The sequence below is a fragment of the Salmo salar genome, chromosome ssa25 (assembly GCF_905237065.1).
Source record: "Salmo salar chromosome ssa25, Ssal_v3.1, whole genome shotgun sequence".
NCBI classification, from domain to species: Eukaryota; Metazoa; Chordata; class Actinopteri; order Salmoniformes; family Salmonidae; genus Salmo; species Salmo salar.
In genome coordinates this window covers 1,145,050-1,171,728 of record NC_059466.1, presented here as the reverse complement: position 1 = coordinate 1,171,728, position 26,679 = coordinate 1,145,050, and the positions used below count along the sequence as shown (strand labels likewise).

At 40.7% G+C, this 26,679-nt stretch overlaps 1 protein-coding gene across 1 annotated transcript; it reads left to right on the top strand.

Moving 5' to 3' along the window:
• The first annotated feature begins 2,732 nt into the window (after window positions 1-2,732).
• LOC106586042 (zinc finger protein ZIC 2) lies at window positions 2,733-7,625 on the top strand. The gene is made up of 3 exons (XM_014172835.2): window positions 2,733-4,868; window positions 6,215-6,378; window positions 6,606-7,625. The coding sequence occupies exons 1-3, from the start codon at window positions 3,890-3,892 to the stop codon at window positions 6,801-6,803; spliced, it is 1,341 nt and encodes a 446-aa protein (XP_014028310.1). The 5' UTR covers window positions 2,733-3,889; the 3' UTR covers window positions 6,804-7,625.
• Window positions 7,626-26,679: the final 19,054 nt, after the last annotated feature.

Below are 26,679 nucleotides of genomic sequence, written 5' to 3'. Positions count from 1 at the left end.
TGAGTTGTGTAAATAGTTTCTCCACAAATTGCCACTGATCCTCTCAAAATACGTAGGTTCACTTTTAATGACTTTAGCCATGAATGAAGCAAGAGGAAAGTTGTCAATCTGTTCACCTTTGTTACCTTTTTTCAGATTCATTTGTTTGACCCAAAAGTTTACAACATTAACATATTTCAATGAAATCTGTAAAATTATTATGATCAAATAGTCACTCTTGGCGTGTATAATTTTTACTTTCCAAAGACTTGAAAATCAACAGTTGCACTCATAGATTATAAAAAAAATCTAATAAATTGGAGCAATCTATTAGGTTTCAAGAGGGAAAATAATCTCTAAAATGCTTTTAAAATGTCCATGGACGATGCTCAACAACATAAATAGTAGTGCGTAAAATGATCCGTGATATTGACTATCAGAACTTTGGCGTATATGGGTATTGACTTAAAAGGGAGTAGGTCTGCATGCACCTGTGGTATAAACTAATAATTACCATTGGTAGGTCGACTATACGTGCTTCAAAGTGTCATAAAGTATATTCTGTCTTACTTTTAGAATATAAAAAGCCACCATGCATAATTCAACTAAAAAGGAAGCACACCTCCCTAGACATTTTTAGAAACCAAATTCATAGATAAGCTACACATAAAAATAACAGGTGTATAGGCTGGCAACTTTTAAATGTATATTTATAGAAATGTCTATTTATCGACCACCTTGGGATACATACAGTATGTTGTTATCACCTACGAACAAGTGGCTCACTCGATAATACGATTCCAATCTCAATGGGATCTCTAGGGTATAATAAAAGCGAATGAATGTATTATTTTACAAAACATATTAGTAAAAAGAAGGGTCCATGGTTAATATGGCTAGATGTTTTTTTAAGTAGCCTAAGCAAAAAAGTACGATAGAATATCCGAATATTGTTAGCCTAATTCAACGAGGAGCACCCGTCTGAACGTAGTTTCTGATTCATTAGAACGCTCCTAAAGCCCGTAAGGCTACTTACTTCAGACGCCCAGCTGGAAGGAGCGAGCGACATCTTTAAAAGTTTTTAAACAAAAGGCGCTTTGTTATAAAAAAGGTTTATTTTACAGAAGAAGTCAAAAGTGCAGCATATGTGGTCTTAACGGGTCATAGGTCAAACATCCATGAATCACACAAGGTCACGGAAACCACACAAGTAACCTTCCAATGCGTCAACATATTGATATTGTCAAATATGAACTAGTGAAATACGCCCCGTTTCCTTCACCTTTGCGTTAGGCGCTGCGCCATTAAGTCATGAAATACAAGGTTTTATTTACTAGCCTTGTTGTCGGACATATTCAGATCATAAGCCATATCGTGAATATTTGGTTAGAATTTATGTGGGAGTTGTTTTCTCTCTAAACCAAAAATAGGCATAATCAAAGGTGTGTTGGTATCAATATATTCATGTCTATACATTTGTATACTGTATTTTATATTTCTAACCATTTTCAAGACTTTCTGTCTCCTCTATTTTCTGTCTCTGAGTAATCTGTTGAAATTCTGGTCTTTGGGGATTTTCAGAAGCCCCCTTTCTCCTGAGTTTGAGGGAAATAAGAACCCACAGATATGCGCCTCTGGTCCGATTGAGTTCTTTCTCTCTAATTTATTTTAATTTTTATCCTATCAAGTGACAGGGAAGGGGGTTTCCACCGAAATAAAGAAGTTCTTTAGAGAGGTCGGCATACGTGACTTTGAACTTGGATCAGCTCCTGCGTGTCCCGCGGTGCGGAGAGAAATTGGAAGAATGGCAGAGAACGCTACGGCTGCCCCCGCTTTGGGGCTGAGAGAGGGACAGGATTCCCAAAGTTTTCAGACGTTCTACTCCCGGTCCCATTATTGACCGCTTTTTTACAGTGTTTGGGAGCCGAGCGGGACAAGAGACAGTTTGATGTGTCTTGGAGCAGGAGGACTTGTGGGACTTGAATTCAATGGAAGTGTAAGTAAACTTCCTTTCACTTTAGTGCGTACATTTCAATGCCCAGCTGTTGTTGGATCCGGTTGATTTTGAACGCAATCCATACAGTAAGCGTTTTGGACGAAAATACTCACGATAGTAGCACATCTTGTAAACTGGCCATGTTTTTGCAGACATGAACAGCCGGCGAGGTTTCTTGTTCTGATTGAGTGAGACTTTATGGTCGGCTATAGCAATTGAAGACCATTAGGCTTTTGGGTCTAGGCTATTTGTTCTATAGAGATCTATTTTCTTTATTAGCCCGTTGCGTTGTAATATGAAGCTCTGTTGTCACCAAACTCACCCACGTGTAGGGCAAATGCTCACCAAATTATGACTAATCCGAAATAATGTGTACAGGCCTATGCAATATGTTTTGCATTAGTGCTATCTATAGTTAAACTCATCTAACGCATTTCGTTTTTTGCTTTTGCAGGAGAGAACGTTCAAACATAGGCTCGTGCTGTTGATTGCAGCTAAAATAAACAATAGTCATATTTTGCGGCTAAGGCAAGACTGACAAACTGTACAAGATATCTAAGCAAAATGGACAAAGCACCGACCCAGCTCTCTATGAAAACAAGGTAAATGTAAACCTCGGGTGCGTGGAGGTGTAATACTTGAACAAATGTACGTAGGCTATAGGCTACATGAGTCTATAGCTCACTGATGGCTGTAGGTGCAGAGGCTATGAACATACACAATTTTCTTTATAGGGGTAAATGATCAGCAACAATTTTAAGGGAGTACTCTAGAGTCTGCTGTGTAATCAGTTTTATTTCATGAAATGGTATGTTGTGTTCTGATATGCTTCTGTTTCTGCTGTATATTCCTACCTTTCTATAGCAGAGCTTGTGATATGCATTTACCCATAAACGTGCGTTATTTCGCACATATAAATACTGTATTTATTTGTAAGAGAAACACGGTCAATATATAAAATAGTGGTTTGGCTAAATGATTGACTCTCGTTTCTAATTAAATCCGCCTGTCTAATGATGAATTCACTATTGCTGTTTAAAATGAATGACATGTGCACACCCCACCTTCTACCCCAAAACCCCATTCGCTAGTTCACTTACAGTTATTTCTTTAACTCTATAGCTCAGGTTTTTAAACACCATTATCACACAACGTGCAATGTCGTATTGTCAATCCACCCGTTATACATCAACCTATAAAATTAAGGTTTTAAGGCATCATATCCGATACTATTTTCTCTCCCTCTCTCTCTCTCTCTCTTCCCCCTAAATGCCTCTCCTAAAAAGTAGGCGGCAATTATTAGTGGAAAATGGCGATCAGCTATTAGTCGCTAAAGCGGTACCTGCTATTGGAGGGGCACCTGGGATTGATGAGACACAGTGGCCAATGAGACAGCGTGGAATGAATGGCCGGGCTTCAGTTAAAGGGGGCGTAAGAGGAGCTAGTGCCAGTCCACGGAGAAAGAGGGACCCTCCGCAATAAACACAGGCAAGCGAAAGAAATAAACACACAAATCGGAACAACAATCCGAGATGCTGCCAAACCCCGCTCTCTCTTCGTGCTAGGACAGATATTAAGATAATTATTCAATTCTTCGTGTGTGTTTAAAAGCAATCAACATTCCCAGTTTCCAGAGGAAAAACGCAAAGGAATCTCTTTACTTGGTTTCATGGGGATTTTTTGGTTGCTGTTAAAAGTTAACTACCAGTGAATATAGACGTGTTCGGTAAGACAAGTTGTATAGGGTTTTTTTCTTCCTATGAGTGGATCATCGCTTTGAGCTTCGCCTGATATGGTGTTTCCATGCATGGAAGTTGTAATTTCCATAACTGAATAGACAATTGAATTGTAATTTTTCTACTTTTTTTTGTTATACACACAAGCTGATTCGAACGAAATTCGCTTTGAGAGACCATGTTGCTGGACGCAGGTCACCAGTTCCCCGGACTGGGAGTTGGCACGTTTGCCAGGCATCACTCAGCAAGCGAGATGCAGGAGAGAGACTTGAGTTTAGCACAAAATAGCTTCGTCGACTCGGCACACATGGGTGCGTTTAAACTGAACCATGATCTTTCTCCGGGACAGAGCTCTGCCTTCACCTCCCAGGCGCCCGGCTACCCCGCAGGGGCTTTGGGGGCTCATGCAGCCCATGTCACCTCGTACGCGAGTTCCCCGTTCAACTCCACCAGGGACTTTCTCTTTCGCAGCCGAGGCTTCGGAGAATCATCTCCGGCGAGCAGCCAACACGCTATTTTCGGCCCCACGGCGGGGTCTCTTCATCATACCCACACAGACAGCCAAGGCCACATTCTGTTCCCCGGCATCCACGACCAGCATGGGTCCCACGGATCCCCGAATGTGCTCAATGGGCAAATGCGTCTTGGACTACCGGGCGAGGTTTTTGGGCGTTCCGACCAGTACCACCAGGTCTCCAGCCCAAGGACCGACCCTTACTCGGCCGCCCAGCTCCATAACCAGTACAGCAGCATGAATATGAACATGGGGATGAACATGGGAGCCCACCACCACCACCACCCCGGTGCCTTCTTTCGCTACATGCGGCAGCAGTGCATCAAGCAGGAGCTCATCTGTAAATGGATCGACCCAGAGCAGCTGAGCAACCCCAAGAAGAGTTGCAACAAAACTTTCAGCACCATGCACGAGCTGGTCACGCACGTCTCCGTGGAGCACGTCGGGGGACCGGAGCAGAGCAACCACATTTGCTTTTGGGAAGAGTGCCCCCGCGAGAGCAAACCGTTTAAGGCGAAATACAAACTGGTGAATCACATTCGGGTCCACACGGGTGAGAAACCCTTCCCCTGCCCCTTCCCTGGATGTGGCAAGGTCTTCGCAAGGTCGGAAAATTTGAAGATTCACAAGCGTACACATACAGGTAATTATACGATATTTATAGCATTTTACCTCTCGCATTTATTCGTTTCGCAAATGTACACTGCACATTTTAGAATTCACCATGCCAATGCGCCATGCTTTATTTCATCATAGCCAATTGTAACCTATAGCCTGCAAAAAGCGCCTTTTCTCGTCGCCAAAATACCCCAGTCGATATTTAATCAATAGTGGTATTTTTAGACTGCCAAAGTAGACATTCACATCTATGGTCAAAGTAGATTTAGATCTAAAAAAAAATAATTCGCTATAGCCTAAAGTGTGGATTCGATTTTCCAATAGTACCCTAATCACATAGCTGGCGAGTCTGGAAACAATTAGCGTTTACACAGTTTTGAAGAAATGAAATGTCTCGCAGCAATTTGCTAAATTATGTAATATGCTTTTGAGGTTTTGTGGTTCGTCAACTTTAAAATGGTTCAAAGGCGAGGTTAAGCAGTCCATTGCTTGCGCGGAGTAGGCTATAGTAGCGTAAATCTCATCAACCGGTTTAATGTTCATGCAAGACTGAGCTTTTAGGATTCTATCCGGAATGCCTCGCCTCTTTTTCAGAAAATCGATTTTGTTATTTTATTTTGTCCACTGAGAAATAATGTTTGGCTTTTTGGTTTTAGGAAATCGTTTGGTGTGCTTACTCTTCAGTCGCATGCGAGTGTGAATGTGTCATGACCCTTTTCTTTTCTCACGCAATCTATTGATACTAGGTGCTAGACATTCGGATCCACACATTACCAGCCTTTCAAATTTTTACTATTTTCTGGGGGGATGCAGCTATGGAATTGGTCAGGTGCTAATTCGTTATTGTTTCGAATCAAATGGCGCGCCCTCTGCGCCAGAAGCTTTTGCCCCACATGGGATGTTTACGTTTCGATTATATATATTTAAGTCATACTGGAGCCTAATTAAGCAATTTTGCATTTCATTTTGGAAGTAGGATATTGAGTAAATATTCTTAAGTAATTTTACATACTACTTACATTCAATTGCTATGATTCAAAACAAATAGCCATAGGCCTAAATGTTTTGCTATTTCTTAAAACCCACAATTTCCTGCATAAAAGAGAACGTCTGGTCCCACAAATAAAGTTAACCCTATTTAAATGAAGTTGGTGATACAACTGAGATTTAACCGAATAGAAGGCATGTGTGAACACCACTGGATTCACTAACGATGACGAATAGCTATATGACTTAACCCGCTACTCGTGGTTGAATGGCCATGTTATTGAACGCAACTCGTATAGCATTAGGCCTAAGGCATAGTCGTTTTGTAGGCTTTTGCTGAGGAACTGCATCTAACGTGTCTGTTGTATCCCTATTTTTATGCAGGAGAGAAACCATTCCAGTGTGAGTTTGAAGGCTGTGACAGGCGGTTTGCCAACAGCAGTGACCGAAAGAAGCACATGCATGTCCACACGTCTGACAAACCATATCTTTGCAAAATGTGTGACAAGTCCTACACACATCCCAGCTCTCTTCGAAAACACATGAAGGTAAATGGACTTTGTCTTTTACTTTCCAGCTGATATTAGTATGTAGCCTAAGACTTGTTTACGTCTGTGTTTTGGGTGCTTAGGACATGTTTGTCGGGGATTTGGTTTTCCTCTGTTATTTAGGCCTACACAATTACGTTCCCCATCATTCTTGAAGCACTTTGAAGTCATACTTCACAATTTCCCATCATGATATCATATACAAATAGTACCTGCACTTTTTCCAGGTCCACGAAGCGGCCCCTCCAGCGTCCGACTCCTCGCCTGCAGCCAGTTCTGGTTACGAGTCATCCACACCGCCCGGCTTAATCTCCCCCACCACCGAGACCCAAAGCAACAACAATCTTTCACCCGCGTCCGCAGTCCACAATAACAACAACGGTCACAGCAGCCTATCGTCTAATTTCAGTGAATGGTATGTTTAGGACGGAACCGAACAGCGAATACAGAACCATTGCTCAGAACCAGCGCAGGAGATTCGGACACTCGTGCACCGAGGAGAGCATGAATACCATGAACGCTTCAAAAGCATAGAAGTAGATTTAAAACCACCAGAGAAGAGAACTCACTTACCAACAGAAGAAAATATGTAATATGTTCAAGGAGCATTCAATATATTTGTAAATAATTATTACACTCCCTCTTTCCCATTGGTTGTGATAGATTTTTGTCGTTCTTTGGTGTATAGATGTTCCTTCAATGGTAGCTATTTCTCTAACTGGACTTATAGTGCACATATTACGATTCAAGTTGTATTATGATGTTAAATATTGTGATCCTAAGGCAAATTGATTGTAACTATACTAAACATCTATAAACTGGAAAGAGTGCCAAAGTTAACACTTAACTCAAACAGTCCACCATATTTTGCTTGTGAATGTTGGCTTATATTTTAGTTTGCTGGGCTTAACTTGTGATGTTTTGTGCTTTGCAAGTTTTTAATTGTGAAATGCTATCTGGAAGAATAGACGTTGTGCCGTTGGATTTTCTGTAACTACATCCTTCCTTTTGTAAATATCTACTGCCATATTTATCCGTTTGTAATTAAATTATGGTATTTACTACAAATTAAACAATATTTATAAAGAATGTTTCTTTACTATAAATATGTACAATTATGAGCTAAACAGGGGCAGTTGTTTTGTTATGTGCTTTTGTTCAAAGTTAAAGAGGTGTTTTCTTCATTATTGTGATAAGAATTTTACTGCATACAAATATAATAAAAAGTGTTGCAAGTGTTAAAAAAACATTTCCCTCTCTTGATGTCTTCATACCCAGAATAGGCACACTGTAAAAACAATCCTGTTGTTTTTATGGTTATGGTTTTTATGGTGAATTATTGGCAAAAAAACGGTGAACATTTTACACTAATGCACTGTTAAACCAAAATGTATTTCGAATTTAGTGAAACATAGTTTACCTCTTTTTTGACATGTTTTATACTGTAACTTAAAACTAAGTGACTGACAGTAAAGTACCATTAAAAAAAACCTGGATTTTTTATTTTTATTAACAGTGCACTCTACTGGTGCCCGAAGCTGTTTCTTTGGCGGGTCATTTCAGATCAGCTTTTTCATATGAGACCTATTTTCAAAGCAGGCTAAGCCCCACATTTGGTCAGTAAGATCATGCATGCTGGGTTATGGGTTATCTGCACGATGTAAATTATATTCTGCTTCCAGTGTTGAAACAAGCATTGCTTTGGATATTGTTTCTTTATGCCCTCAGATCATTCCCAATGTTGGAGTTTACCTCTTAAAAACCCGTCAGCTCTATAGCACCAGGTCTTATGAATTAGTCATGACCTGTAATTGATTTTTTATGAACATGTATGGTCTGCAACTCCTGCTAATGTGGCTTGCATTTTCAATATGGCGGGCTAAATTAAAAGTTGCAAGATTAACGCGTAGACTAGGCAGAAACAAACCATCTCGCTGGTCACAAAACAAACGTTTGTGGCTGAGGTTTATTTATGCATGCTAGGCCAAATTGTAAACTCAACTAAAATGTATTTCTACTTGAAAGTAGAAAGACTATCTACATCAGGCTACTCGAACCCGCATGTTATGCAGGCTAACCTATAACTCCTCCATATAGAATCGCCCATGCATCCAAATTCAATATATATATTGTATTTAACACCTGGCAATGACTGGCAATTTCAATTTGAGTTTCATTAAACGGCAGTATCTTTTAACCGTTTTGTCACAGGCTTTATGTTTGGTAGAGAGACCCCTGCACGGCCGAAAACACAGTCGAAAACCCCCTCCCCCATCCCGGGCACTTGAGGGAAGACAGGGGGGTTGCGCTGTCAGAGCAGCCTTGAACTTGGACTTGACTCGGCCCTGAGCGGGGCTCGAGCCTTCTGTATGCCGAGACACTGTTAGGCTAGAGGTGAGCATGTGTGGCCCTATAATTAATGCAATTGTATTGATCTATTTCAACCACTTGTGAATACTTTCTCAGACTGAGACTCTTGTTTTCTGGAATAGTGAGTGTTTTGTATTGTTTCGGCAACACAGGTTGACAGTAGGCCTAAGCTATTTGAGACGATTTGAGTGGTTTCTGCCATCTGTAAATAAAACAGAGAGAGGGGATTCTAGGTTACAGAATATCTGGAAGGCCCGGATTATCAAAACTGCGATTAATATACGGCTCTGGTTTAACACATTGCCAAATTGCATCCCTTTTATACATGGTGTGTAGACCTAAGCAAGTGATGTTTATACAAAGTACCCCTGGACATTTCTTTCTCTCCAAATAGTTGTCATATTCAATAAAACCACCGTCGACTAGAAAACGCAAAATATTTCCCGCTACTGACAAAAAACAACATTGTTTGATGTTATTGCACAATACATGGATATAGTTTAGAAAATAATCCGGATGCAACATGTTCTTTTCAACAGTGGGCTTGTAGCCTCGTGGTGGGGTCGTTGGAAATCTGAGCGCGTTCACATTGCGCATTTCGAGTGTTTTGTCCTGTCTTTCCTCAGTATTTGCACTCGTTCATCATAGCCTAAACATGTAGGCTATTACACTTCATGTATGATGTTTTTGCCCACCCACCAATGACCATACTGGCATACAGGCTTTTGTCCGTAGAAAATGAAATATAGTGACGCCTTATGGAAGGGGTTGGCCACAAGACAAAAATCTAACGCCATGTCATGAGAATAACCGAGTGCGTATTGATGCAGTTGGCGAGTAACTGAGGCAGATTCTCATTCTGAGATGATGTGAATTCACCACACTCTTAGAAAAAACATGTTCTGGATAGATCTATAAAGGGTTCTATTGCTTGCTTCATATATGGCACCCCTAAATGTTCTATATAGAACCATTTTGTAAGGTTCTTTGAACAGAACCCCAGGGGTTCTTCTTCACTGAACCAAATTGGTTCCATATAGGGTTCTAAATGGAACCAATTGCGGTTCTATGTAAACTGAGTGTACAAAACATTAGGAACACATGCCCTTTCCATGACAGACTGACCAGGTGAAAGCTATTATCCCTTATTGATGTCACTTGTTAAATCCACTTCAATCAGTGTAGATGAATGGGTGGATACAGGTTAAAGAATGATTTTTAAGCCTTGAGATAATTGAGACATGGATTGTGTATGTTGTGACAAAATATTTGAGTGCCTTTGAACAGGGTATGGTAGTATGTGCCAGGCGCACTGGTTTGAGTGTGTCAAGAACTACAACGCTGCTGGGGTTTTCACACCCAACAGTTTCTGGTGTGTCTCACGAATGTTCCACCACCCAGAGAACATCCAGCCAACTTGACACAACTGTGGGAAGTATTGGAGTCAACATGGGCCGCATCCCTGTGGAAGCTTTCAACATCTTGTAGAGTCCATTACCTTATGAATTGAGGCTGGCCTGAGGGCAAAAGGGGTGCAACTCAGTATTAGGAAGGTGGGCCAAATATTTTGTACACCCAGCATATAACCTTAAGGGGTGCCGTATATGAAGCACGCATAGAACCCTTTTTGGTTTTATCCAGAACCTTTTCATCCAAGAGTGCAGGCTATATTTTCATAGATGTACCGAGAATGCTCTGTGACATATAATGAAGGCTGCTTGCATAGCTTGCTTGCATAGCTCGCTTACATACCTCAGCAGTTCAACAATGTTCCTCCCTAGTCCTATACCCCATTCCAGCTCAGTTGAATCTTTTATTTTAACAGAGTTTGGTGTTCAGATGTCTTAGACATGTCTTTGCATAGCCTTGTTATAGTCCCCTCAAACTCAGTTCCAGGGACTGATTTAGATCTGGGACACCAGGTGTGTGCAATTAATTATCAGTTAGGACAGAACACCAGCAGGCTCCGGACCTCGTAGGGTAAGAGTCGAAAAACCCTGCTATAGGCCATAGAGTGAACTAATGTCCTGATTCAATATACAGTATTTTTTTTTTTATGATTCCCAAAGCTATTTCATCGATACATTTTGATTAGCTACTGTACTTGCTAATGCCAGTTCATGCGTGGGACGGAAGTGCGGCATTTCTCACTGGCCGGGCAGGTGCTGTGACCTCTCTCAGAGGATGATATGACCTGTGCTGAGCGGGAAAAGGTCAAAGTTCAGTCCCACGCAGCGCGTCGATGCTGCTTCCTCGGCGCATGCTGCTCTGATATTGATCCACATTGGAGAAGGATGAGCTGGGAGAAAATAGGATACTATTTTTCTTTAAAGATAATTACTGTAAGGTGATATTGATAGAGAAAATCAAATCAATCAAAATCTAATTGTATTTGTCATATGCTTCATAAACAACAGGTGTATACTAACAGTGAAATGCTTAGACTACTTATGGGCCCTTCCAAACAATGCAGAGAGAAAAAAATATAAATAATGGAAAAATAATAACACGATAAATAAATACACAATGATTAACGATAACTTGGCTATATACACGGGGTACCAGTACCGAGTCGATGTGCAGCGGTGCATGTTTTGATTTCGTTTTGGCGTCACTTGCCCTTGCTCTAGGCTAATCTGTAATTCGTATGAGGTGTATAGGCTAATGATGCATTTTGAACATTATTTCAACATTCAATAAACAAGTTTATTCAGAGTTTAGAGTAAACGTCTTCAGGACTTTACATAAAGTATACATATACAAATACAAATATATATAACACAATTTCTCAAAATGAAAATAGACCATTGATAGAACATTGAGAGCAGCTGAAGTCGATATAAATCTATTGATTGAAATTAAGGTTGTATTAATGTATATGTATATACATGTGTGGGAGAGAGAGAGAGAGAGAGAGAGAGAGAGAGAGAAGAGAGAGAAAGAAAGAGAGAAAGGGGGTGGTATAGCAGATGTGGGTGAGAGAGAGTGAGTGTGTGCATGGAGGAGGTAGGAGGGTGTTTGTTGCAATGGCAGAAATCCATCTAGCATGTTGGGGGCGATGAAACAACGGAGCCCCATTCATTTTCAATGAAGGGAAGAGAAGTTGGCTGGGGCCCATTGGGCGATGCAAGCATGGGCGAGGGAGCGTGAACCGGGCGGGACCAAAGTTGGGGAAAGCTGAACTTTTGTCATGTACCAATCGAAGCTCACTATAGTTTCTTGGCCCGACTGGATTGGCTGTTGATACCTAGCACTACCTAGCCTGCTTGCTTGCATGAGGGCGAAGCGAGCGTGGCTAGCCATATAGAGGATCACTGCTTTAAGTAATATGTTGATGCATTTGCTCATGCCTCTGCTCCAGGTACAGTCAAGAAGGATGGGAGGAGCAGAATGCCACTTTAAGGAAAAGCACACACAACATGACTTTGTGGAATGGCAATAGGTTCATGATGAAAATGTATTCTGGGACATTGCTCAGTAAACGCTCATTGTGTTATAGATATTAGCATTTATTGAATCGCTTTACATTTCACTAATGCACTTCATTAGCTGTTAATCATAGCATACTTACAGACTTAGTAGGACTACCTGCTTTTTTACTGAAATAATTGTATTAATCATATTGAAGGAAACTGTTATCACATGTCCAATGCTACGATTTAGTCATTCCTATTTCAATTAGCCTACTTTCCATAGGCCTCAAATTACCATTGAGATAGAAAATGTAAAGAAATTGGAATTATGAAACCATACACAAACATTAGAGTAATTGCAGACTTAATTTTCCAACCGATTATATTTTCAGGCAATGGCTCTCTCTCTCTCTCTCTCTCTCTCTCTCTCTCTCTGTCTCTCTCTCGCGCGCTCTCTCTCTCTCTCTCTAACCCACACACGTATATACATTAATACAACCTTGAAAGTCACTCTCATCGCAACATTTCTTTCCCACTCAATATATCTTGTGTAAACATATATTTTATTTACATTTAATTTAGCCCAAATAGGCTACACGAGTAACGCGTGTACTGTTAGACAGGCATCAAACCAAAGAAACGTCAGTCATATTTTCACACTATCCACAGGACCTACCACCACGCCTTGGTTTGTCATATCTCTATATAGTCACGGCAATTGAGGTGCCACACATCTAGGCTTTGTTGGCCTTTGGAGCTATGTTCTAAAACACATATTCTGTAAAATGATGAACAATTTATTTAAAATGTAACATAAAAGTTGACTCAAGTTTGATGGGAAATAACTCACGACTATGTGTGTCAATCTTTGTTGTACGCACCATGCCAACATTTCAATAGACCTATTCATATTTTGAAACCGTATTTGCATTGACCTAGCCTACTAAAATCGTTCATTCAGTTGGTTTTTGGATTGAATTAGATGTCCTATTTTTTTGTGAACTCATAGGCCTATATACGTATAAACCCATAGATAGGCATAACCATCAACAATGAATGCTGAGATTAGTGGATCAAACGAAATACCCACAGGCCTTTTTTATTTATTTATTTTATTTCACCTTTATTTAACCAGGTAGGCCAGTTGAGAACAAGTTCTCATTTACAACTGCGACCTGGCCAAGATAAAGCAAAGCAGTGCGACAAAAACAACAACACAGAGTTACACATGAAATAAACATGCGTACAGTCAATAACACAATAGAAAAATCTATATACAGTGTGAGCAAATGGAGTACCTTGTTCAAGTTCATTAACCATTTTGTCAAAAATGTACATATGTCTATAACCTTGCGTTGATTCTAATAATAACAACAACCAATATGGAAAAGTAGGTATATTTTACGGCATTATGTTTTGTGATAAAGTTAGATCGTGGGCTGTTTTACCTGTAAATTCTGTTGCATTTTACAATTTGTTCGTTATCGGTAGTGTCGTTTTTAAGTAGACTATTTAGGTAACTCAGGTGCGATAATTGTTCGGGTAAAACTAATGTAAAAGCATCAGATCTTGCTTTCTTTACCATTATGTGGATTTTTTTAGGACGCCTCAAAGGTATTATAGGCTTCATCTCCGCTTTTATTCTTAATTTGAATGTCAATTCGTTTATAGAAAAATGTCGATATCAAACCGTATGAATACAACATTTAATAACTGACAAAAAAGTATTCCTATGGTTGAAACAGTTTTTAAAGCGAGCATCTTTTGAATCCACATTGTAAATAGACCCGTATATGCCCAGCCATCAGATCACCTTCGACACCCTATTAGAATATGCCTATATGCTAGCACCACATGTGTTGTTACTAGGCTATAACACAGTGTTTTCCCTCCCAGGAATAGGCAATTCCTTTTCCCTCACTTATATGAGTCATAGTTTGCCAAATAAATGCACTACAGGATGTTTGATTTTGGTCAGCATCATGTGATCCCGAGTGGCGCAGCGGTCTAAGGCACCGCATCTCAGTGCTAGAGGGGTCACAACAGACTGCCTGGTTCGAATCCAGGCTGCATCACAACCAGCCGGGATTGGGAATCCCATAGGGGGCGCACAATTGGCCCAGCGTCATCCGAGATTGGCCGGTGTAGGCTCATTGTAAATAAGAATTTGTTCTTAACTGACTTAGATAAATAAAGGTTAAAAAAAATGACTGGCATGGTGTGGAATTTTCAAATGTGTGACTTTGTGAAATATATCAACATCAATACTGTTTTTGTCACTCATTTAATGCAAAAATAATGAATTGAATTGTTAAATAAATTGTCACATAATAATGCATAATTTACAAAATTGAGGTGTTAGGAAATATCGTTCTCAATTCAGAAGTCGTGAAATTAGTTAATATACTGTAATGATTATCACGTATTTAATATTTTAGTTTTTCATGTTTATTAGCAAGTGTAGAATTGCCCGTGTGTTTTCTGAGCCAGTGCACCAGAAGAGAAGGCAATCATCCGTCATCCTCAAGTCAACGTTGCTTGTCAATTGGTGGACAGGTCTCCAAGGTGAGCAAGGACATCACATGGTAGGCTATTTTGCGAGGCAACAACTCTTAAAATATACGTTTTTTTATTTTATGCACGTCTGTGTTCATGCTCAGTAAGATGGTGAGAGAACAAAAATACTTATTATAGTCTACATGGTTATATATTACATAATTCTTGTGCAAGGTAGTTTTGGAAGTGATAAGAAAACAAGCTTTTTCTATCGGTTGTTAGTAAAGTGTCATTGAAATCTTGTGCAGATGAAACAGTAGCATACCATAGCTGTAAACATCCACCTTTGAAATGGACATTAACATGGTTTGAGTACTATCAATATTATTGAAGGCCTAACTGCATTCAACACTATCAAAAGAACAAGGTCCAAAGCATTGCATGGCCTGATTTGATTTGTACTCGGGTAATGACAGTAATTATTTGGCCTACATTTATAATTCCCTTACACTTCCTGGATTACCATGACACATTCAGCATGTAATATGGAGAGAGATAGCTTGTTGACACTTGCATCAGGAGTCAATTTTCACTTAATATAATCAGCAGTAGACCTACATTGTTTGATGGGCACAAAGGCAATTATGGCATTTCATTGTTGGAATACATTTTACAGTGTTGAATTATTGAATTATTTTCCTAATTTATTAACACAGTTGAACATGTACACTGAGTATACCAAACATTAGGAACACATTCCTAATATAAGTCCCCCCCTTGGCCTCAGAACAGCCTCAATTAGTTGGGGCATGGACTCTACAAGGTGTCGAAAGCGTTCCACAGGGTTGCTGGCCCATATTGACCCCAATGCTTCCCACGGTTGGGTCATTTTGGAGGTGGACCATTCTTGATACACACGGGAAACTGTTGAGTATGAAAAACCCAGCAGAGTTGCAGTTCTTGACATAAACCGGTGCACCTGGCACCTACTACCATACCCGTTCAAAGACAATTGCAATAAGGCCCAAGGGGGTGGGGTAAATCGATTATTCTTACGTACGACTCAACGTGGAGAGCCTGCATACAGCCCTGAACCATGGTATATTGGCCATATACCACAAACCCCAGAGGTGCCATTTTGCTATTATAAACTGGATATAATAGCAAAATGTAATTAGAAGAGTAAAAATAAATGTTTTGTCATACCTGTGGTATACAGTCTGATATCTTCTTAACCTCCCTGGGAAAGGTGGGATGCCTAGTCAACAGCCAGTGGAATCGCATGGGGCGAAATACAAATACCTCATAAATGCTATAACCTCAATTTCTCAACCATAGGACTATTTTACACCATTTAAAAGACAAGACTCTCATTAATCTAACCACATTGTCCAATTTCAAAAAGGCTTTACAGCGAAAGCAAAACATTAGATTATGTCAGGAGAGTACCCTGCCAAAAATAATCACACAGCCATTTTCAAAGCAAGCATATATGTCACAAAAACCAAAACCACAGCTAAATGCAGCACTAACCTTTGATGATCTTCATCAGATGACACTCCTAGGACATTATGTTATACAATACATGCATGTTTTGTTCAATCAAGTTCATATTTATATCAAAAACCAGCTTTTTACATTGGCATGTGATGTTCAGAACTAGCATACCCACCGCAAACTTCCGGTGAATTTACTAAATTACTCACGATAAACGTTCACAAAATACATAACAATTATTTTAAGAATTATAGATACAGAACTCCTTTATGCAATCGCGATGTCAGATTTTAAAATAGGTTTTCGGCGAAAGCACATTTTGCAATATTCTGAGTAGATAGCTCGGCCATCACAGGCTAGCTAATTTGACACCCACCAAGTTTGGTGCTCACTAAACTCATAATTAGTATTAGATAAATTGGATTACCTTTGCTGTTCTTCGTCAGAATGCAATCCCAGGACTTCTACTTCAACAACAAATGTTGTTTTGGTTCCAAATAATCCATAGTTATATTCAAATAGCTCCATTTTGTTCGTGCGTTCAGGTCACTATCCGAAGGGTGACGCGCGAGCGCATTTCGTGACAAAAAAATACAAAATATTCCATTACCGTACTTCGAAGCATGTCAAATGCTGTTTAAAATCAATTTTTATTGCAATTTTTTCCGTAAAATAGCGATAATATTCCAACCGGGCGACGTTGTATTCATTCAAATGCTGAAAGAAAAAAATGGAGAATTCTCATGAACGCGCATCTCCAGTGTCACTGTCCCCAGCCTGACCACTCACAAAATCTCCTGCTGTTCTTCGCCCAGAGACAGGAGAGACGTCATTCCACTTTCTGGCGCCTTCTGAGAGCCAATGGAAGCCTTAGAAAATGTCACATTACAGCACAGAGCTGTATTTTCGATAGAGATGCAACAGAAGGAAAACAAATTGTCAGACAGGGCACTTCCTGTATGGAATCTTCTCAGGTTTTGGCCTGCCATATGAGTTCTGTTATACTCAAAGACACCATTCAAACAGTTTTAGAAACTTTAGAGTGTTTTCTATCCAAAGCCAATAATTATATGCATATTCTAGTTTCTGGGCAGGAGTAGTAACCAGATTAAATCGGGTACGTTTTTTATCCGGCCGTGAAAATACTGCCCCCTATACCATAACAGGATATACCACAGCTTTCAGCCATTCAGCATTCAGGGCTTGAACCACGTGGTATATAATTACAGTTATAATGCCATTAGCTGTTGTGATTGACTATGGGCAATTTATTGTAATACTTTATTACCATGATTAAGGGTATCCTGACACCATATGTACAATACAAAAATGCTTGTCTGGTCTCTCTCAATTCAATTTCTATTTAAGGGCTTTATTAGCATGGGAAACATTGGCATGTTTATATTGGCAAGGGAAACCCAGCTGCGAGCTGCCCAGTGACGTTAGCCTACCAGACGAGCTAAATGCCTTTTATGCTTGCTTCGAGACAAGCAATGATGAAGTATGCATGAGAGCACCAGCCGTTCCAGTAGCTGATGTGAGCAAGACCTTTAAATAGGTCAACATTCACAAAACCGCGGGGCCAGACAGATTACCAGGTCGTGTTCTCAAAGCATGCACAAACCAACTGACATTTTCAACCTCTCCCTGACCAAGTCTGTAATACCTAAATGTTTCAAGCAGACCACTATAGTCCCTGTGCCCAAGGAAGCGTATGTAACCTGCCTAAATGATTACCGGCCCATAGCACTCACGTCAGTAGCCACGAAGTGCTTTGAATGGCTGGTTATGGCTCACATCAACACCATCATCCCGGAAACCCTAGACCCACTCCAATTCACATACCGCCCAAACAGATCCACAGATGATGCAATCTTAATTGCACTCCACACTGCCCTTTCGCACATGTAAAAAAAGGAACAGCTATGTGAGATTGCAGTTCATTGAATACAGTTCAGCGTTCAACACCATAGTGCCCATAAAGCTCATCACTAAGCTAAGGACCCTGGGACTAAACACCTCCCTCTGCAACTGAATCCTGGACTTCCTGACGTTCCGCCCCCAGGTGGTAAGGGTAGGCAACAGCACATCTGCCACGCTGATCCTAAATACTGGGGCCCCTCAGGTCTGTGTACTTAGTCCCCTCCTGTACTCCCTGTTCACCCACGATTGCATTGCCAAACACGACTCCAACACCATCATTAAGTTTGCTGACGACACAACAGCCTGATCACCGACAATGATGAGTGTGGTGCCAGGACAACAACCTCTCCCTCAATGTGAACAAGACAAAGGAGCTGATCGTGGACTACAGGAAAAGGAGGTCCAAACACGCCCCAATTAACATCGACGGGGCTGTAGTGGAGCGGGTCGAGAGTTTCAAGTTCCTTGGTGAACACATCACCAACGAACTATCATGGTCCAAACACACCAAGACAGTCACGAAGAGGGCACGACAACACCTTTTCCCCCTCAGGAGACTGAAAAGATTTGGCAGGGGTCCCCAGATCCTCACAAAGTTCTACAGCTGCACCATCGAGAGCATCCTGACTGGTTGCATCACCTCCTGGTATGGCACCTGCTCGGCATCTGAGCATAAGGCGCTACAGAGGGTAGTGCGTATGGCCCAGTACATCACTGGGGCCAAGCTTTCTACCATCCAGGACCTAAATCCTCTCTGGGATAGGCGTCCCATCAGCCGAACACCTGTCGACAACTTCCGGTAAAAATGGAGGGTGCGCAATTCAAATAAATAATCATAAAAATTATGGATATTAAACATCTAGGTACAGTTGAAGTCGGATGTTTAAATACACTTAGGTTGGAGTCATTAAAACTCGTTTTTCAACCACTCCACAAATTTCTTGTTAACATACTATAGTTTTGGCAAGTCGGTTAGGACATCTACTTTGTGCATGACACAAGTCATTTTTATTTCACTTATAATTCACTGCATCACAATTCTAGTGGGTCAGAACTTTACATACACTAAGTTGACTGTGCCTTTAAACAGCTTGGAAAATTCCAGAAAATGATATTATGGCTTTAGAAGCTTCTGATAGGCTAATTGACATCATATGAGTCAATTGGAGGTGTACCTGTGGATGTACAGTCATGGCCAAAAGCTTTGAGAATGACACAAATATACATTTCCACAAAGTTTAGATATTTTTGTCAGATGTTACTATGGAATACTGAAGTATAATTACAAGCATTTCATAAGTGTCAAAGGCTTTTATTGACAATTACATGAAGTTGATGCAAAGAGTCAATATTTGCAGCGTTGACCCTTCTTTTTCAAGACCTCTGCAAATCAGCCCTGGCATGCTGTCAATTAACTTCTGGGCCACATCCTGACTGATGGCAGCCCATTCTTGCATAATCAATGCTTGGAGTTTGTCAGAATTTGTGGGGTTTTGTTTGTCCACCCGCCTCTTGAGGATTGACCACAAGTGCTCAATGCGATTAAGGTGTGGGGAGTTTCCTGGCCATGGACCCAAAATATCAATATTTTGTTCCCCGAGCCACTTAGTTGTCACTTTTGCCTTATGGCAAGGTGCTCCATCATACTGGAAAAGGCATTGTTTGTCACCAAACTGTTCCTGGATGGTTGGGAGAAGTTGCTCTCGGAGGATGTGTTGGTACCATTCTTTATTCATGGCTGTGTTCCAAGGCAAAATTGTGAGTGAGCCCACTCCCTTGGCTGAGAAACAAACCCACACATGAATGGTCTCAGGATGCTTTACTGTTGGCATGACACAGGACTGATGATAGCGCTCACCTTGTCTTCTCCGGGCAAGCTTTTTTCCGGATGCCCCAAACAATCGGAAAGGGGAATCATCAGAGAAAATGACTTTACCCCAGTCCTCAGAAGTGCAATCCCTGTACCTTTTGCAGAATATCAGTCTGTCCCTGATATTTTTCCTCGAGAGAAGTGGCTTCTTTGCTGACCTTCTTGACACCAGGCCATCTTCCAAAAGTCTTCACCAAACTGTGTGTGCAGATGCACTCACACCTGCCTGCTGCCATTCCCGAGCAAGCTTCTGAGCAATTGGTGGTGCCCCGATCCCGCAGCTGAATCAACTTTAAGAGACGGTCCTGGTGCTTGCTGGACTTTCTTGGGCACCCTGAAGCCTTCTTCACAACAATTAAACCGCTCTCCTTGAAGTTCTTGATGATCTGATAAATGGTTGATTTAGGTGCTATCTTACTGGCAGCAATATGATGCCCTTTTTGTGCAAAGCAATGATGATGGCACGTGTTTCCTTGCAGGTAACCATGGTTGACAGAGGAAGAACAATCCAAGCACCACCCTCCTTTTGAAGCTTCCAGTCTGTTATTCGAACTCAATTAGCATGACAGAGTGATCTCCAGCCTTGTCCTCGTCAACACTCACACCTGTGTTAACGAGAGAATCACTGACATGATCTCAGCTGGTCCTTTTGTGGCAGGGCTGAAATGCAGTGGAAATGTTTTTTGGGGATTCAGTTCATTTGCATGGCAAAGAGGGACTTTGAAATTAATTGCAATTCATCTGATCACTCTTCATAACATTCTGGAGTATATGCAAATTGCCATCATACAAACTGAGGCAGCAGACTTTGTGAAAATTAATATTTGTGTCATTCTCAAAACTTTTGGCCACGACTGTATTTCAAGGCCTACCTTCAAACTCAGTGCCTCTTTGCTTGACATCATGGGAAATCAAAAGTAATCAGCCAAGACCTCAGAAAAAAATTGTAGACCTTCACAAGTCTGGTTCATCCTTGGGAGGAATTTACAAACACCTGAAGGTACCACGTTTATCTGTACAAACAATAACATGCAAGTATAAACATCATGGGACAATGCAGCCATCATACTGCTCAGGAAGGAGACGCGTTCTCTCTCCTAGAGATGAACGTACTTTGGTGAGAAAAGTGCAAATCAATCTCAGAACAACAGCAAAGGATCTTGTGAAGATGCTGGAGGAAACAGTTACAAAAGTATCTATGTCCACAGTAAAACGAGTCCTATGTCGACATAAACTGAAAATTCGCTCAGCAAGGAAGAAGCCATTGCTCCAAAACCGCCATAAAAAAGCCAGACTACGGTTTGCAACTGCACATGGGGACAAAGATTGTACTTTTTGGAGAAATGTCCTCTGGTCTGATGTAACAAAAATATAACTTTTTGGGCATAATGACCATCGTTATATTTGGAGGAAAAAGGGGGAGGCTTGCAAGCCGAAGAACACCATCCCATCTGTGAAAGACGGGGGTGGCAGCATCATGTTGTGGGGGTGCTTTGTTGCAGGAGGGACTGGTGCACTTCACAAAATAGATAGCATCATGAGGGAGGAAAATCATGTGGATATATTGAAGCAACATCTCAAGACATCAGTCAGGAAGTGGGTCTTCAGAAATGGGTCTTCCAAATGCACAATGACCCCAAGCATACTTCCAAAGTTGTGGCAAAATGGGTAAAGGACAACAAAGTCAAGGTATTGGAGTGGCCATCACAAAGCCCTGACCTCAATCCTATAGAAAATTTGTGGGCAGAACTGAAAAAGTGTGCGCGAGCAAGGAGGCCTACAAACCTGACTCATTTACACCAGCTCTGTCAGGAGGAATGGGACAAAATTCACCCAACTTATTATGGGAAGCTTGTGGAAGGCCACCTGAAACGTTTGACCCAAATTAAACCATTTAAAGGCAATGCTACCAAATACTAATTGAGTGTATGTGCACTTCTGACCCACTGGGAATGTGATGAAAGAAATAAAAGCTGAAATAAATCATTCTCTCTACTATTATTCTGACATTTCATATTCTTAAAATAAAGTGGTGATCCTAACTGACCTAAGACAGGGAATTTTTACTTGGATTAAATGTCAGGAATTGTGAAAAACTGAGTTTAAATGTATTTGGCTAAGGTGTATGTAAACTTCCAACTTCAACTGTACATACAAGTGTCTTATATCGGTTAAAAGCTTAACCTCTCTAGGGTAGGGGGCAGTATTTGCACGGCCGAATAAAAAACGTACCCGATTTAATCTGGTTATTACTACTGCCCAGAAACTAGAATATGCATATAATTGTTTGATTTGGATAGAAAACACCCTAAAGTTTCTAAAACTGTTTGAATGGTGTCTGTGAGTATAACAGAACTCATATGGCAGGCAAAAACCTGAGAAGATTCCTTACAGGAAGTGCCCTCTCTGACCATTTCTTGGACTTCTACACTCTCTTTATTGAAAACTGAGGATCTCTGCTGTAACGTGACACTTCCTACGGCTCCCATAGGCTCTCAGAAGGCGGCAGAACGTTGAATGATGACTTTGCAGCCCATTGCTGAAAAACAGTAGCGCATTTGGTAAGTGGTCGATCAGAGAACAATGAGACAGGGGCGCACGCGTGCACGAGAAGAGTCCATTTTAGATTTTTAGTCTTTGAACGAAAACAGGGTTTCCCGGTCGGAATATTATCGCTTTTCTACGAGAAAAATCGCATAAAAATTGATTTTAAACAGCGGTTGACATGCTTCGAAGTACGGTAATGGAATATTTAGAATTTTTTTGTCACGAAACGCGTCGGGCGCGTCACGCTTCGTCACCCTTCGGATAGTGTCTTGAACGCACGAACAAAACAGAGGATATTTGAACATAACTATGGATTATTTTGAACCAAACCAACATTTGTTATTGAAGTAGAAGTCCTGGGAGTGCATTCTGACAAAGAACAGCAAAGGTAATCCAATTTTTCTTATAGTAAATCTGAGTTTGGTGAGTGCCAAACTTGATGGGTGTCAAAATAGCTAGCTTGTGATGGCGAGCTATCTACTCAGAATATTGCAAAATGTGCTTTTGCCGAAAAGCTATTTTAAAATCGGACATAGCGATTGCATAAAGGAGTTCTGTATCTATAATTCTTAAAATAATTGTTATGTTTTTTGTGAACGTTTATCGTGAGTAATTTAGTAAATTCACCGGAAGTTTGCAGTGGGTATGCTAGTTCTGAACGTCACATGCTAATGTAAAAAGCTGGTTTTTGATATAAATATGAACTTGATTGAACAAAACATAATGACCTAGGAGTGTCATCTGATGAAGATCATCAAAGGTTAGTGCTGCATTTAGCTGTGGTTTGGGTTTATGTGACATTATATGCTAGCTTGAAAAATGGGTGTCTGATTATTTCTGGCTGGGTACTCTGCTGACATAATCTAATGTTTTGCTTTCGTTGTAAAGCCTTTTTGAAATCGGACAGTGTGGTTAGATTAACGAGAGTCTTGTCTTTAAAATGGTGTAAAATAGTCATATGTTTGAGAAATTGAAGTAATAGCATTTCTAAGGTATTTGAATATCGCGCCACGGGATTTCACTGGCTGTTGAGTAGGTACCCTAGAGAGGTTAAATTCTTATTAATCTAACGGCATTGTCCGATTTACAATAGGCTTTACAGCGAAAGCATGCCATGCGATTGTTTGAGGACAGCGCCCCACATCAAAATATTTTTTAACCAGCACAGGCTTCGTAAAATCACAAATAACGGTTAAATATTCACTTACTTTTGAAAAGTTTCGTCTGATTTGCAATCCCAAGGGTCCCAGCTACAACATGCATGGTCATTTTGTTTGATAAAATCCTTCTTTATGTCTCAAAATGTCTGTTTAGTTGGCGCCATCGATTTTAGAGAAAGAAAGAGAGAAAGATTCAAAAAAGCTAGCACTAAACTTTGTTAAAACAAGTCAAAATACGTTTCTATTTAATCCTCTGGTACCCTAAAATGTAATTAAACTATAAAATTTAATACGGAAAGAAGTATGTTCAATAGAAAGTAAAATTAGCATGTGCGCGTCCTCTTCGTTGCACTCTCACAGACTGATTTACAACTCTGACTCCCAGTACCAAAACTCAAAGTTTTTCCTCGTTTTGAAGAAACAAGCCTGACACCATGAACAAAGACTGTTGACATCTAGTGGAAGCCATATGAATTGCAATCTGGGAGCTGGAATTGCATAGGACTCATAGTTTTCCATTGAAAGAGCATGGGCTCTCAAAATAATTTTTTTCCCGGTTGGTTTTTCTCTAGATTTTCTCCTACCATATCAATTGTGTTATAGTCTCTTACATTATTTTAACATTTATACAAATGTCAAAGTTTTTTCCTTCCAATGGTACCAATTATATGCATATCCTGGCTTCTGGGCCTGAGTAACAGGCAGTTTACTTTGGGCATGTCAGTCAGACAAGAAGTGGAGAAAAATAGACCCTAGGAAGGCCCAAAAAATGGTAAAAAACTCCAGTCACTCAAGTCATAGACTGTTCTCTCTACTACCACACGGCAAGCAGTACCGGAGAGACAAGTCTAGGTCCAAAAGGCTCCTTAACAGCTTCCACCCCCAAGCCATAAGACTCTTGAACAATTAATCAAATGGCCACTGGACTATTTACACTTACTTATCTATGCATAGTCACTTTACCCCTACCTACATGTACAAAATAACTTGACTAACCTGTACCCCCGCACACTGACTCGGTAACGGTAACCCCTGTATATAGCCTCATTATTTTTATTCTGTTACTTTTTATTTGAATTTTGCTGTTTTTACTTTAGTTTATTTAGTAAATATTTTCTTAACTCTTTCTTGAACAGCATTGTTTGTTAAGGGCTTGTAAGTAAGCATTTCACGGTAAGGTGTATTCGGTGCATGTGACAAATAAAATGTAATTTCTCATGATTTGGTTGGGTCTAATTGTGTTGAATCCCTTCCTTTCAGGTGGTTGTAGAATATAACGGCTCTTTTCTGGATTTTGATAATTAGCGGGTATCGGCCTAATTCTGCTCTGCTCTGCATGGATGATTTGGTATTTTACATTATACACTGGGGATATTTTTGCAGAATTTGGAACAACATAATTTTTTGTCTTACTGAGATGTATTGTCAGGGGTCAGGTCTGACAGAATCTGTGCAGAAGTCCTAGATGCCGCTGTAGGCCCTCCTTGGTTGATGACTCTCGCTCTCCCTCTCCCTCTCCCTCTCCCTCTCCCTCTCCCTCTCCCTCTCCCTCTCCCTCTGTCCCCTTGTGTAGTGTTTATATGGAAGTATATGTACAGTCTGCCTTCCTGTGTAACTCAGCCCCTATGTCCTTTCATCTTGGCTCAGCGGCTGCCTTTCTCACACAGATGAATGTGTTTCTGTGAAAGAACCGGAATGGCTGTCACTTCTCCTGGCATGATGCAGAAACAAACAAAACCCCCTACTCCTGCAAGGAAACTGGCGCAGGCGCCTCCCACCGGACACAAACACGACAGAGTCAATCGCACAAATAGCCTCAAAAGCCAAACACTCTACCTTTCATGCAGAATGGCCTGGCATGGCTGTCCTCTCGTGGAAGGAGAGAAATACAAAGTGGGAGAGACGCAGAGTAAAATGGCACACTCAAGGTGGATTGAGGTGGGCTTTTTGTTGTGGGTCCTCTAGCGAAGTGTCAGAAGTAGAATTCTGACTAATCCCGCTCGCAAAACTCAGCGTTTTTCCACCCGCTGTCTCGTTTGTGGTATGGTGCTCATTATGACTCCCAACACAATACCTTGCCAATTATGCTTCATTGCCATGATGGCAAATATGCTCGGAATATTAGGTATTTTCTGAGGGGCAGCCAGGCCCCTTCTGGACATGAGCAGGTGGGGCATCAAAGAGTATACTGTTCATCTGTCAACAGATCAGGAATAATCGAAAGGAAAGGTTGCAGAAATGTTTAACCAAACACCTTTGTTATTCATTGATTGGATGCTAAGCAACGGTAATTCAAGAGCAATACACTTATAGAAAGATTTTGATTTTTATATTCCTTAAATACCACAAGCTATTAAAGCATAGCTGAATAGTGAAAGCTATTGCTTGTTAGGTGAAGATAGTAAAGATTTTTTAGTTGTAGTTTGAGCTCACAGGAAAGGCCAATAGCCCTGAGACAAAATGGCTGGGGTTTATCTCATTTATCTCCCCCACTACGCTACCCCTTCAACACACACACACACACACACACACACACACACACACACACACACACACACACACACACACACACACACACACACACACACACACACACACACACACACACACACACATACATTTTCCAGCACCTCTGAACATGGTGTTCCACCTCAGCGTCTTTGATCTTCAAAGAGCGCAGCATTGTGCCCCCAGGAACAGGGAGCAGTGCGGTGACTATGGTCTCTGGTTGCTCTGTGTTTTATAGGGACCGAGGGAGGTTGTGAAACAGACCTACCCGTGGTGTTGGCCATTTTGATTTTGTTGTCTTCACTCTGTTATAAAAGATTCAGGTTTTTTTTTGTACATTTTTTACATTTGTATTGTTAGGAATTATTTTGGGGTCTATTTTTACAAATACAAATTTGGTTGCTACTTCCCAAATGTCACTTTGCATTTCAATCAATATAAGGAGAAGAAACTGATTCAAAATACAGAGAGTCGGCAAATGAACAATAGAGATATAAACTAATGATCAAATCGGACT